The 13,977-nt window shown below is 39.4% G+C and overlaps 1 protein-coding gene across 5 annotated transcripts in view; it reads left to right on the top strand.

Annotated features, from left to right (window-relative positions):
* The window catches only part of PPP3CA (protein phosphatase 3 catalytic subunit alpha), a 216,276-nt gene that overhangs the window by 171,901 nt on the left and 30,398 nt on the right, over window positions 1–13,977 (top strand). For all 5 annotated transcript variants that reach the window (XM_063458570.1, XM_063458571.1, XM_063458573.1 and 2 more), the window contains exons 7-10: window positions 5,074–5,151; window positions 6,877–6,971; window positions 10,898–11,023; window positions 11,844–11,918. In XM_063458570.1, the coding sequence (XP_063314640.1) occupies window positions 5,074–5,151; window positions 6,877–6,971; window positions 10,898–11,023; window positions 11,844–11,918 (374 nt within the window). The remainder of the gene's footprint in view (window positions 1–5,073; window positions 5,152–6,876; window positions 6,972–10,897; window positions 11,024–11,843; window positions 11,919–13,977) is intronic.

Here is a 13,977-nt window from a genome sequence, read left to right on the forward strand (position 1 = left end):
CGTTTCATATTTAAGGGGACTCTGGGGGAGGGAGGTATCAGGCTTGATGTTCGATTTTTATTTTTTTGTCACAATACTGGTCCATGAGGAAGTTCTTTTTTACTTTTAAAATGTATTTTATGCCAATACATTTTTTTTTTTTACACACACAAACCATTTGGAGTTTGTGATCTTCCTGGTATCCAGATCTGAGTTATTGCTGACGGTGGGAGATAACCCCCCATTACAATCAGGGAGGCACTCTGAGGGCTCATTTAAATCAACAAACTTGTGATTGTAACCAATAATGTCTTGTGACTGAGAGAATTTAACAGTTTTACACTATGTCTTGTTTTATATATGTTTTTCAGTGATACTAGCTGGATCCCTATTTATTTGTATTTGACACTACCTTGTATATAGTTACCATATTGGGAGGTAACTGGAGGGAAGCAAAGTATCCAAAAGTTTTTATTTTATTTCCATGGGTGAACAAGTGGACGTTTGTTAATTTGTTTGTAAATGCAGAAATAGCCCACAGAAAGAGTCTATACAAATAGATGATGGAAATAAATTAGTGCTTAAAACGTATCTTTTATTTATTTCATTAAAAAGAGGGAAAGAAAATGTCTTTCCACCCTTTAAGGGTTGAGTTCTTTCATGAAAAGGTAAATACAGGTGTTAGGTTTGAACCCTATGGTGAGAGAAAAAAGACAATATATACAGTATTGCTCTATTAGGCTAATCGCCTCTTATACTGTCTGTAAACCAGAGTGTGTGTCGAGAGGACAGCAATACATCTATTTTGGCAACTGTAAAGAAAAAGTGATACGTTGTTATACAATAAATAGACACTATTTGAGTTGTGTCCAGTGAAGGGAATAGTTAGTGCTAATCGTTATAGAGCGGAAAATCTTTTTAAAAGAATTAAAAAGAGGGGAGCTGTCTCAGTGCAGCTGTAGTTCTGCACAGATTTGAAAGTGTGCCCGGTAGGTACATAAGTACAATGTGGGTCAATCTCTAATATAGCCCATCGGCTAAGAGATAGTAACTTGTGTTGTGCCCTCAAGGACATCATTCTTTAAAGCAATAAAAACTGTGGTATTGCAGAGATTTAAAGTTGTACCTGGATGGGCACATAATCCTAACACGGGTTCATCTCTATTATGGCTGTCTGCTAAGAGATAGCAACTCGTTCTGTGCCTGCGAGAGCACCTATCAATTAGGCAAAGTAAATATATACGATAGAAATAGCACCTATTAGTCAAATTTCTCACTGGCTATTGGTAGATAATGTGCTCAAACTGTGCCTTCAAGGGCAACTATCAATTCAGCTATAATTATTGAGTAAAGACAGCTCTTGTTTTAGATTTCTATCCAGTAAGTATCTTGAATACCGGCTCAGTGTGACACCGGCTTGCCTTGAATGTAGCAAGTTAGTATATGCAACTGTGGTTTTGTAGAGATGCAGTATTGTGCCTTGATAAGTATATCGGTATTGCAAGGGTTAATCTTTCTTCTAGCTGACCGCTCTGAGATAATAATATGCTACTATGCCTTCACAGGCACCTATCACTTATGCAGAATGAATTTCTACGGTAAAGGTAGCACCTATCTGGCAGTTAGATTACTTGCTGACTATTCAGTAGATACGATTCTAATCTGTGCCTTCAAGGGCACCTATTGTGGTGTATATATATACCCAGTGGTGTATTTTGGATTTGTGCTGCCCTAGGCACGACTAAATTCGGGTACCCCCAAAATCTAAATTTGACCCCCAATTTGTGTTAAGGCCACTTTTTGGACTGACAGACACATGCCCTCATTGATACATGCACTGATATACACTCACTGACAGATGCAGTCATTGTCACACACATACAGTCATAAGCACACACTGTTTAACCAACACACACTTTCACTGACAGACACACACTGACACACCCACTCACTGACAGACACACACTCTCAGATACACATAAAATGACATACACACACTGACATACACTCACAGGCACACCCATTCTCACTGAAAGACACACACTGACAGCTACGATCACTCACTCACTCACTTGCTCACTCACAGTAAGGTGGACAGCACCAGAACCACAAGGCAAGCAAGGCATTTGTCTGGGAGCTTGGGGTGGCATTTTTTGGGCGCCTCCCCCTGAAAGTGCCGCCATAGGCAAATGCATTGTTTGGCTTGTGGTAAATACATCCCTGTGTATACCTATATATATCTTCGGTAAAGAAAGCTTTTGATAAAGATTTTTCAAGTAGAGATAATGAAAGCTGGCTCGGTTTGGCACCGGCTTCACTTGAGTGTGTCAAGTTAGTATAGGGCTTGAATATGCCTGTCGGGAGCCAAGAATATATATATCGGCAGCCAAGAATATATATATCGGCAGCATGGAAGGCTTAAGTCCTAAGTAAGCCTAAGTCACTGATGTCCTGAGCCGAGCCCCAAAGCGCATTTCGCCTGGCAGGCTCTTCAGGGGGAATGAGTGAGTACAGACTCATGGACAATTTAACTATCCGATTCAGGGTTTTGGTTGGTTGGAGCTTAATGACCAATTACTTAGTAAGATATGACTAACCGTTATTTTGACCAATGGTGTTTACCAAGTGATGGAGCAGTCGCTAGAGCCCATTAGCATATTGGGTTTCTTGTGCGTCTAATGAACAGTTCTGTTTATGCGGAGGGGGAAGGGGGAAAGAAGTATCATCCTCCCGGTTTGAGATGAGCACCCGATTACGTTGATCAGAGTATCTCATGACTTTGATCAAAATATCTTATGATTTATTTTATGTCATAAGAGGCAATTTGTGTGGGGCTGTTGTGGGCAAGATTGTATTAGTTGTGAATTTCATGTCAGTCAGTCATAAGGGTTAATTCAGATTAATTTACACCCTGTGGACTTTAGTGACTGAGAGGCTTTAACAGTTTTACACTATGTCTTGTTTTATATATGTTTTTCAGTGATACCAACTGGATCCCTATTTATTTGTATTTTACACTACCTTGTATATAGTTACCATATTGAGAGGTAACTGGAGGGAAGCAAAGTATCCAAAAGTTAAGTTTATTTTATTTTATTTCCACGGGTGAACAGGTGGAAGTTTGTACACCGTAATTGCAGATTACCTGAACACCAATTAATTTTAAAAGACTATTTACAAGACTATATACATTTTTTTTTCACAAGGACTTATGATTTTTGTGCTAATTGTATTTTACAAAGACTTGTTTTTGACTTTGTTGATCTGCTTAATCAAAATATTGTTATACTGGTTTTGCATAGACTGAAGTAAGTGTTAAATATAGAGAATAGGGTGAATTGATTGTTTATTTTTGTAGGACCTTCCATGTTCTGGCAAGGAATGTGATTGGTCTGTAGTTAGATGGTGGTGTTCCCGTCTGAGGGTCTTTCATGACCAGTATTGTTCTGCCTTGTGTTAGCCAGGCAGGGTGGGAGCCTGTTGCTAGTAGCTGGTTCATTTGTGTTGCTTGCATTCATCCAGCGCTGGTAATTTCTTTATCCAGAAAATATGGATTATGTCAGGTCCTGGGGTTTACAAACTATTCATGTGGTTTCCTTGCTGTTGGATATCTTCGATTGTGCTGGTGACTTGTTCCTGTTCTGGAAGCATGCAGTGGTTTGCTTTTTGGTCTAGTAGGCACTGGGCATTGGTGTTAATTGATGCTTCTTTCTTCCAGATGTTCTTCCTTTACTGTTCGGTCTCTGCTCTGGGTTAGTCTAGGATGGATATGTGGTTACTCTGCAGCTGTGCATACATCTTTTTTTTTTCTTTGGTAAACAGGGCATTTATTCTCTTGGCTTCTGTTTCTTTGGTGTATCTGCTCAGTCTGGTTGCCAGTGCAGTCAGCCTTTGCTTAGCTGTTTCTAGTGCCTCTTGGATGGGCGTATCCTTGTATTTCTTCAGTAGTCGGGACATATGCTTGATCTTTCCACCTCTGTTAATTCGATATAGCTTACTAACTTCCTTACGTGTTGTCTTCATCTTGGCTTTAAGTCTTAGTCTCCATTTTGGGCATTGTTTCTCTTTCAGCCTGACCTTGTAGTCAAAAATTTGGAGGACACTAATACTGTGGCATATATGGCCTGTTGGGCTATGTTATGGTGCTGGCTGGGATTGTGGACTGTGCTTCATTAACTGTAGCTAGCATACTGTCTAGTGGCAGTTTACCAGTGATCTTTCGAAGTCTGGTCCGGTGGTCAAGGATTGCTAGCTTTCCTAGAATCATCTTTGTTATATCTGTTGCTATGCCATCATGGGGCAGAGATTCAGGTTGGCAACCCTCTTCAAGTATGGGAATTTCTGCCTGCTCATGGCTTGCGTGTGTGTGTATATAAAATTTCATTCTAAGGATATTTTTATATAAATCTATCTATAATGTGTATATATATATAGTGTGTATGTATACAATTCTAATCAAGATTATTCAATCCCCATTTAAAATAAGGTTTATTGTCAAAATGTACTGACTTTCCCCTGTTTGCAATGAACAAATTTAACAAAAGCTATTTAAATAAGTCAACACAATGAATGCTTTAAGTGGCATCCCCAAATTCAACTAAAAATGCATCTTATAATGACTTTTCCAGTCTCAAAATTATCTTCTGAAATGCCAGCCCACGTGGCCAATTTATGATGCCTGGGCCTTTGTCATGACATGACTCTGTTTGTTATCTGTAAGGACCCTATATTTTTAGACTCCTGGCTGCAGGCACAGCAAGGGGGTGCTTTTGAGCAAAGATCCCCAACTTCCTGCCAAAGATGCTGAACAAAAAAAAAACTATATGAGTGAAACCTGTCCTTGTTTGTGTTCTAATAGAGCATAGATTGAAAATGTGATTCAACTGTGTCAGTGGTGTAACAGTGATTTGACTTTCTGTTTAGTGTACAATCTTTACAGCCATCCAAAGCTCTTGTTTCATTATGCATTTTCTTAATAATTATGTTTTATTTCCAGGTTTTTATTTAAATGAGTTGGAAAACGCTATATTGATTATTCATTGTCCAAATATGCAACTCCTTAATTAACAAGTTTTTTTTTGTTTTCCCCAATAGCTATCCAGCTGTCTGTGAATTCCTTCAGCACAATAACTTGTTATCTATACTACGAGCTCATGAAGCCCAAGATGCTGGGTAAGTTTTTTATCTTTATCCATTTTGTGTTCTTTATTTTATTGAGAACAATGAGTTTTATTTTGAAATGTCCTATTCAAACAGTGCACATGTTAGCATATTATTCAGGATCTTTGTTGTTTAACCACTTAAGGACCAGTGATGGAATAATAACCTTCGATCAAACCAGCCTTTAAATCGCTATGTCCCAGGGACACTGTAGGTGCTGTAACTGCCAATGGAAGTGTTTGTTTATAGTGTCTGGAGATCCCTGATGTCTCCAGTAAACTTTTTTTTAAGGTTGTAATGCTACATGAGAGTCCTGGGCCCCTCCCCTCTGTTCTGCTTGAGCTAATGAGGAAGCAGACAGTGTCAGATGACCACTTTCAGTCTATCGACTGATATTAATTGTTATGGCTAGAAGAAAGTATGTAATCATTACTTTAGCTACACCTGTAGTAGGGGACAGGGATGTAGGTGGCCAGGGATTTAGTATTCAACTGCTCAAAAATGGCTTAACACTGAATGAACGTACAGTGACAGAGGACTCTAGGTACTATAACCAGTTTAATGATATAGAATAGTTATAATATTTGGTATCCTATAAAGGTTCTGTATAAATCTATTGATGCAAGAGAATAAGAACATCCCATAGTGTAATAGGGTCCTAAGTTATCAAAATGGGAATCTGGCAATAGCCATCATATCCTATAGCAACATAGAATTTCCCACTCATTTACCAATGGCAGAGCTGTATAGATCTGTAAATTCTAAATAAGGAGGCCATTCCATAATGAGTGTTTACGGACAAAGGTGAGGGCACAGATTTGAAATGGTCCCTAAATTGTCCTTAATGGGAACTCTCTAAGGAATACGATGACTATAACTTAGTATAATGATTGTGCTTATAGTTTCTAGTAACCATGCCACAGATTTTTGTCAAACAGTTGATCAGCGATTTAAATAAATGCTACGGTGCTTCGCTTTGAATCGCTGCTGCTGGTGGTGTAACTCAACCTCCAGCAGTGTCATAGGGATGTCATCAGCCAGCCCAGAAGTAGAGTTCCAGGCTGGCTAATGACAATTCTGTGCAACTTGCGTTACACTGAATGTCAGTCGCTGGCTGAGAGCCGAATCCAGCAGTGAGAAGCACACATCATAAATATGGGCACTCAAAGAGCTGTTCAGTGAACAGTCTTAATTGACTTAAAGCAATGTTTTGGCTGTTCTCTGCAGGAACCTTTATCAAGTATAGTGTGTCATCTGATGCTATCAGCCAATGAATGTTAAACCGCTGCTTCTTGCTTCTGCAGCTCTGTAGAAGATGAAGATACATCACTGGAACTCCAGGGTATATAAGAACCTGGTGGGGACCCAGGTAGAGGGGTGGAAATCTGATGCTAAACAGTTTGCCTCATTACCGGGGAACTGGACTAGGGAACTTCTGGCATCATAACCACTACAGCAGACTGTAGTTGTTATAATGCTTGAAGTAACTCTTTATTAATAATACTAATAATAATATTATGTTCTACTGCTTTGAAAGTTCAGGCCTTTTGATTTATTCTTAAATGCAACTATATATTCACAATTTTTAATGACTGATGAGCTTAAATTTAAATAGTAGTTTAATTTATAATTGTACCTTAAAATCAATATACCTCTTTTTTTACCTTTTTTTTTTTTTTTTTTGGTCTGTGGAAAGAAATTAATCTAAGGTTTATTTATTTTGTTGTTTTTTTCCAGCTATCGTATGTATAGGAAAAGCCAAACAACAGGTTTCCCGTCACTAATCACAATTTTTTCAGCACCGAATTACTTAGACGTATACAATAATAAAGGTAAAAAAAATATTATGATTTAGTTTTTATTAAAAAATAAATAAAAAATCAGTTTGCTAAAATAACAGTTTTATTTGTAATTATTAAAGGGATACTTTATGTGCCATAACCATAAATGTTTATGGTCCCAGGACCCTGTCCCTGCAGCCAAAGATTTGACAAATGTAGCAAAGTTACAAAATAAGGCTTGAAAGTCAAGCTCATAGCTTCACCTACAAGCTCTGTCAGTCAGACACCCAGAACTTACAAGGGGCCATATTTCTCATTAGGCTGTCAGGTGCCTCCAGGCACAAACCTGATGGGGGTACTGAACTCATTGTAGAAAGCTTCAGACTGAACACTACAATCTCCTGATTAGATGGATAGGAGAAGAGAGAGGACTTGGACCAGAATGGTCAATTCTGAAATTACAAGTACACTCACACAGCTTCACATACTGCACACCCTGTTCAGAAATATCCTACAACACACACTGCTGAACATACTTGTCATATTTTTACCCACACACATTACTACACATGATGCTACCCACACTGTTACGCGCGCACACACTATTACACGTACTGCTAACAACACTTTTACTTGCAAGCCATTTGCTCTTGAGGAACACACTGAGCATGCTGAGATCCATCATGTATAACTCCAGGCTCCTTTAATTAATATAATCTGTTGTTAAATATAAGGCGGCAGGGACAAAGTCCTGATACCATGACTATTTTGTTAAGCTGAGGTGGTCATGATGCATAGTGTCACTGTAACAAGATCTTTATCTCTAATAATTAATTTTATAGTTCTTGCATGGTTTCAAATTGTAACTGTATTGATATGTCAATGTTAATAGCATGCATTAATAGAAACAAGAGGAAGCAAATCTTAGTTCATAGTACAGTGAACACGAAGAATGTTTTGTCATGAAAATGGAAAAGCATGGCTTCAGTAGCTTGTTAGATCACAGTATTACAAAATGTATCTCTAAAGAGTAACTATAATACGGCATATAACTGTCAATAAAGCAACAAATACATAATATTTATGTGTTAAATAACAGAATAATTTGCCGATAATGAACAAGTAATTAAACATTTAGACAGTGCAGCTTACCAGATCACAGAAGAAGAGTTGAGGAGGGGAGAAAGAAGAATTCAAAAAAGAGAAAAATTGTAGAAAAATAGGAGGAAGGGAAAAGGCCATTGTTGCAAAAATTCTATAGTTATACTTGTTTAGTTTGAATTTAAAGTGAATTCATCTTTTATTCCAAAATAGTCCAAATGAAACAGCAACAGACACGGAGTTGTTTTCAGATTGGATATTTTGGGTGTAAAAATTTAAATTTTGCTTTGAATTCCTAGTGAAATAAACTTTAGTGAATGTCCATGATTGGCAAACTATTTTATTTCTATTTTTTTTTCAATTCTTTATTTTTGCGTGCATGGGTAATTACAAAACAGCCCGCCTGGCCACAACAGCCTTGCGGGTGGTGATTGTTACATGACTTCACAACATAGTTAAGGCATACTTTTGTCTGTCAATTCCAAGTTGTAATGTCAGCTAGGTCTGCACTTTTTTATTTACATGTCAACTGGTGTCTAACTAAGGCCTCCATGGAGTAGATTCGCAGTGTATGTCTTTCCCCTTCGAGTGCCAGGATCGTGTTAATATGGGGGGTGGGTACCCGAAGGTTGTCGGTCTGGAGGTAGTTTTGTGTTTGTACCCTCTGATGTGTTCCGTGTTGGGTTTGCTTGTGCGTGTACATGGCTGTCCTTAGTAATTGTCCTTAGTAATGTTCGTGTCTGCGAGTGAGTACTGTGATGTCTGTTTATGTCAGCGTGTGCGCGTGGGGTAAGCGTAATCGCTCATTGAGCCCGTTGTACCTCTGTGGTCTTTCGATGGGTTGGGTTTTGACTTCTTACCGAGGAAGTCGTGGGGGGGTGGGAGAAGGTATATTCTCCCTGGAGCTTATGGTGTTCTGTGTCCGAGTAAGTCACGGCTGATGGCGGGTCAGTTGCAGTTATGGTGTAGTGTAAGCTAGACTTGTCAGATGCGTGTGTACCAATATCGTGCTTAAAACAGTAACAAAACACAAAAACATAAAAAAAACAAAAACAAACACAGGGTAAAACAGAAGGTAAACTGGCATGCAAAGTACTAAAGAGAAGGCAGTGACTGATTAATGTATTGAAGTTGCTGGCCACCATTTTTGCAGTTCAGATCAGCTCTCCCTCAGCGCCTGTGGAGGATAAAGAGGAAGTCAAAGGTTTGTTTCAGTGGGACAGTTCAGGTTAGGGCCCCGCTTCTCTCCGTGTTTCTAGGAGTGAAAGAAATTACTTTCTCTGGATTCCATGTGTGTGACGTTGTGGGGTTCTCCCGTGGTTGGGTTTGAGTTGGTATCCCCAGTGCCCTCAGGAATGGTTCTGCATCCTGTAGCGAGGAGAGGCTGTGCGTGGCGCCCCCCTTGGTCACTGTCAGGGACCTTGGGAATGTCCATTTATAATCGATCTTTGCATCTCTCAGTTGAGTTGTGACCAGGGCCAGAGACCTGCGCCACAGTAATGTGTTGCGGGTCAGGTCTTGGTAAAAGGTAACTTGAGAATTTTCGAATGTAAGTGCGGTCTTTCCTCTGACCGCTGTGATAAGCTTAATTTTGTCGGTCACCGGATAATGACATCTTGAGGGGCGTCTGTTGGTGCTTGTCTGGCTTTTCGGATCCTAAAACAGCCGTCCAATACAAGCTTTTTTGCCTGTGCGGGTGGCAGAAGTGTTGCCATGAGACGTCTGAGGTAGTGGGGTAGTTCTGAGGAGTCAATGGTATCTGGGATCCCCCTTAGTTTTAGGTTGTCACGTCTGTTGCGGTCTTCTGTTTGGTCCACTCTTGTGGTTAGGGTGGACTGTGCGGCCTGCATATGGTAACAAGTGTCTTTTATCTCTCTCACCTCTCTTTTGAGATCTAGGATGTCCTCCTCTGTGGCCTGTGTGCGTGCGGTCATCGCTTGCATTTCAGTCTTTATTAGGTTAATATCTGCTGCGTGCATTCTCCTCATTTCAATCAGGAGGTCGGCAATATCTTGCTTGGTAGCCGGGGTTTGTGTGTCTTGGCTGGCTACTGACTCTGTGGCTCGAGGAGTGGTGGATATTTCCAATCCAGCCCCATTCTGTTCCCCCTCGTCTAGAGAGGCTGGCGTGCGCTCCGGCGGGGCCGCCATCTTGGGCGCCATTGGCCTCTGCAGCATGTCGCCGATATCTTGTGTGCCTCTGCCGGCGGTTGGTGGAGGCTTTTGGGACCTGCGACCCATTGTGTAGCTGTCCGGTTCCGTGGGGTCAGTTAGGAGGTAGGTGCTGTTTCATGCGTCTATTGCTGTGGCCTCCGTCACGTACCTTGCGGTTTGAAGTGTCAGGTAGGCCCCAGATTTTCGCCGGGTCTTTTTACCCGTTTGCGGGAACTGAAACGGCATTCACCTGTGCCTTGGGATCCGGGGGTACTCGGGTGGGTGTTTGGGTCGTCTGATGGTACCCTGGTACCTCAGATTGATTTGGATTGTCATCGATTGTTCGGAGCTCTGTGTAAGTGCGTCCGTTCAGGTTCAGCTCCAGGCTCCGCCCCCGCAAACTATTATTTTTGTATATACATTTCAAACTAGTATTTTGGTTTATTAATGCATTTTGTACCTCTCATGATTTTTTTTTTTTTTTTTTAAATAATGCTTTTATCTTCAACTTTTAGTTAAGCCATGAAGTGGATCTAACATTGTTTGTTAGTTAGTTAGTTGTTTTTTTTTTATATATATTTGCTGCATACCTTATGCAGTGAAACTCCTGTCTAATAAATAGTGTATATAGTGACATATGCTGGGTTTTGTGATGTGATATATGTGAATGTATCATGTGTTTTGTTGTGATTTTTTTTTTTTTTCTCTCTTTTCTTCCAACAGCCGCAGTATTAAAATATGAAAACAATGTCATGAACATCAGACAGTTCAACTGTTCTCCTCATCCTTACTGGCTTCCAAATTTCATGGATGTTTTCACTTGGTCTTTACCATTTGTTGGGGAAAAAGGTACGTTTCGGTACCTACTCATTGTTTTACTAACAGCTTTCTTAAATATCAAAGGGCAGTTTTTAAATTCTTTAAAAATGAATATACCACTATGAACTGTTTTCAGTTTATTTTACAAAATACTCAATTGATGAAACAAAAATAAATAAAGCAAATCACTTTTGTGTCCATGCACCAGAGACACTAAAGCCCGAGTAGACTTCAGGTAAACTAAACCTGGTTGAAGACTAAAACATCCATGTAAAGAAAACAATGATATTTCCATAAAAGCTCTAACATAGAACAATTTGCAAAATGAAAGCTACTGCTGTGAAGAGAATGCCCCTATCTCTGTAGTAGTCAAAGACAGGTCCTCCATCTTCACTAAATAAAAAAGTTATTGATGTCTCCTGCTTGATGTAGCCAAAGAGTCATCTACCACTAGTCAGAATGCATTTGTCCGCTGGGTAGCATCCATGAGTTACATATTAAAAGTGACATCTGGAGGTGCCAAATTAAGTTTACAATCTGTATATTTATGATATTCTATCATCTGTGCCAGTGAACTTGTGCCCTCTGTGATGAATCTATTAAACACATTGAATCATCAGTTTACCATTACATTGCTTGTTTAAAACACAATTTCCCCCATTTTTTTATCACATAGAAGTAATTCAATATATGGAGCCATGCATATGTACTTTTGTTAAAATTTGCTATAATTAGATTTATAATTAGGTACAGGCAGTGGGATGAATCAGCTTTTCTGTGATATTAATTTAGAAACCAGATATAGTGATTTTGATGTGTTTTTCTCTTTTCTTTCCCCCCCGCCCCGCAGTGACGGAGATGCTTGTTAATGTACTTAGTATCTGTTCTGATGATGAACTTGTGTCAGATGAAGATGCATTTGATGGTAAGAGCCTTAGAATTGTGAAGGCATATTTGTGCTTTGCAGCCTTTGAGTGCTATTTGGAGCTTGAAATAGCTTCCTGCCTGAATGCCTCTTAAGGCAAGGTTTTTTTTTGCCTATGTGTATGTGAGTGTTTAATCAAGCACCATGCCTAACACACCGTGGCATGATGCATGTATCAACAATCTGCGTTCTATGTTATTTGGGAAAAATAACACGTCATGCTGTATTGTGACTGTTAACTTTCTATATTTGGTTAGTCATTTTCTTAAAAATAAATAAATGCATCCGCCGCTATATATACATGCAAGGTTAAACAACTAGTCTGGGGTATGATTGAATGGGAGTGGGGAGGGGGGAGGGAGGGGAATAGTGTCTGTGGTGGAAAAGTATGCGCTATAGTGGAGAGGTAATGGCCAGTAGGGAATACAGGTCTATAGTGGAAGGATTGGTGGCTAATGTTTGGGTTATAGGGTCAATAGTGTGGGGGGTAGTGGCTCTAGAGGTAGAATAGGGGCTATTGTGGGGTGGATAATGGCTGGGTATGGTGGAGATAGGATGTGTAGAGGGAATCGTAGTGGGTTACAATTGGCTATAGTGGATGGATTGGGGTGTAGGGGATGTAGTTTGGGGATAATGGATATAGTGTGTGAATAAGGGGAATATGGTGGCTGTAATAATGTAATAGGGGCTGTAGTAATAGGTGTATCGGGGCTGTAGTGAAGAAATATGGGCGATAGGGGCTATAGTGTGGGGATATGAGCTGTAGAGGGAGAATAGTGACTATTGTGGGGTGTATATGAACTGCAGTAGGTTACAGGGGGGGTTATAGTTTCTTACCTGTCCGGGGGGATTACATTCCCTGGTTGTCCTGTCGACTGCAGAGCTTGTGTGAATTGGAGAAAGGAGCAGCCAGTAGTGAAGACAGTTTTTCATATATCTCAATGTTCGCTATATAAATGTGCACATTGGAACCGTGGGGCCCAGGCCCAAGTCTCTCAGATCAGTCCATGACAACTGTGTCCTGATGGCGGACCTGTCTTCTAATCAGATCACATCCAGGCTACTATGACAATATTGCCCTTATAGGACAGTTTAAAAAAATGTTTTTCATGTTGGGCTGCTTATTGCTTTAAGCAGTTTTCAGCTTTTCACTGGGCTGTATATATGGATTTTTAGAAAATATAAAGGGATAAAATTTCTTCCAGATATAAAGGGATAAAATTTAGTTTTCTACAAGTGCAGAACTTGCATTATAGTTTAATTATTTAGTTTGCACGTTTATTCTGATATTTTTCATATCTTAAGTCAAATCTTGTTTTCTTATTAAGAATATTTTGCTAGTATTGGATATTTGCAGTTGTTCTGATAATCGTGGATCTAAAAAACACCCCCTCAGAAAACATGGTAAGACACAAGGGAAAATTCCTTACTGAAATTCACTACAATAGTTTACATTTTGGGTAATATTTATTAAGGCTAAACTAGCTATTGTGCAAAGTTCTAAATGCAGATGAATGAACATTCCATTGATTTACATTGTTATATGATATTGCCCTAAACATAAGGCCATTCGATAGTCTTATCTGGCTCCAAAGGAATCAGTTGGGTATTTGCATCTAAAGGAAATGCAAAGTTTTATATTCTTCATGGACAATTTAAAAGAGGTCATGCTATTTTCTTACTTGTTCCATATCCTGCACCAAATAATATTGATTTGTCTTAAGTGTGTTTGTTCGCGTGTGCGTGCCTGTTATATATTGTGTGTAAATGTATGTGGGTTGTGTGTGGATAAATTCTAATGCCTATCATGGTTTACATTTTCATATCTCATAACTATGTTGATCTAGGTACTGATATATCTGCAGAAAAACATATATTGTATCATAGTTATTATATTGCTTGCTGGTTCCCAAACTAGTTTAACATTGGCTCAGGGCTTGCACTGCTGCTCTGCCACATTAACATCAGCCACTCCAGTCTTTGGCATTGTAAACTGACTTCCACTAGAAGCAAATTGCAGCACATACTTAACTTGAAATTGTGTAAGTATAATCAGAAT

This window comes from Pelobates fuscus, chromosome 6, assembly GCF_036172605.1.
Source record: "Pelobates fuscus isolate aPelFus1 chromosome 6, aPelFus1.pri, whole genome shotgun sequence".
In the NCBI taxonomy this organism is placed as follows: domain Eukaryota; kingdom Metazoa; phylum Chordata; class Amphibia; order Anura; family Pelobatidae; genus Pelobates; species Pelobates fuscus.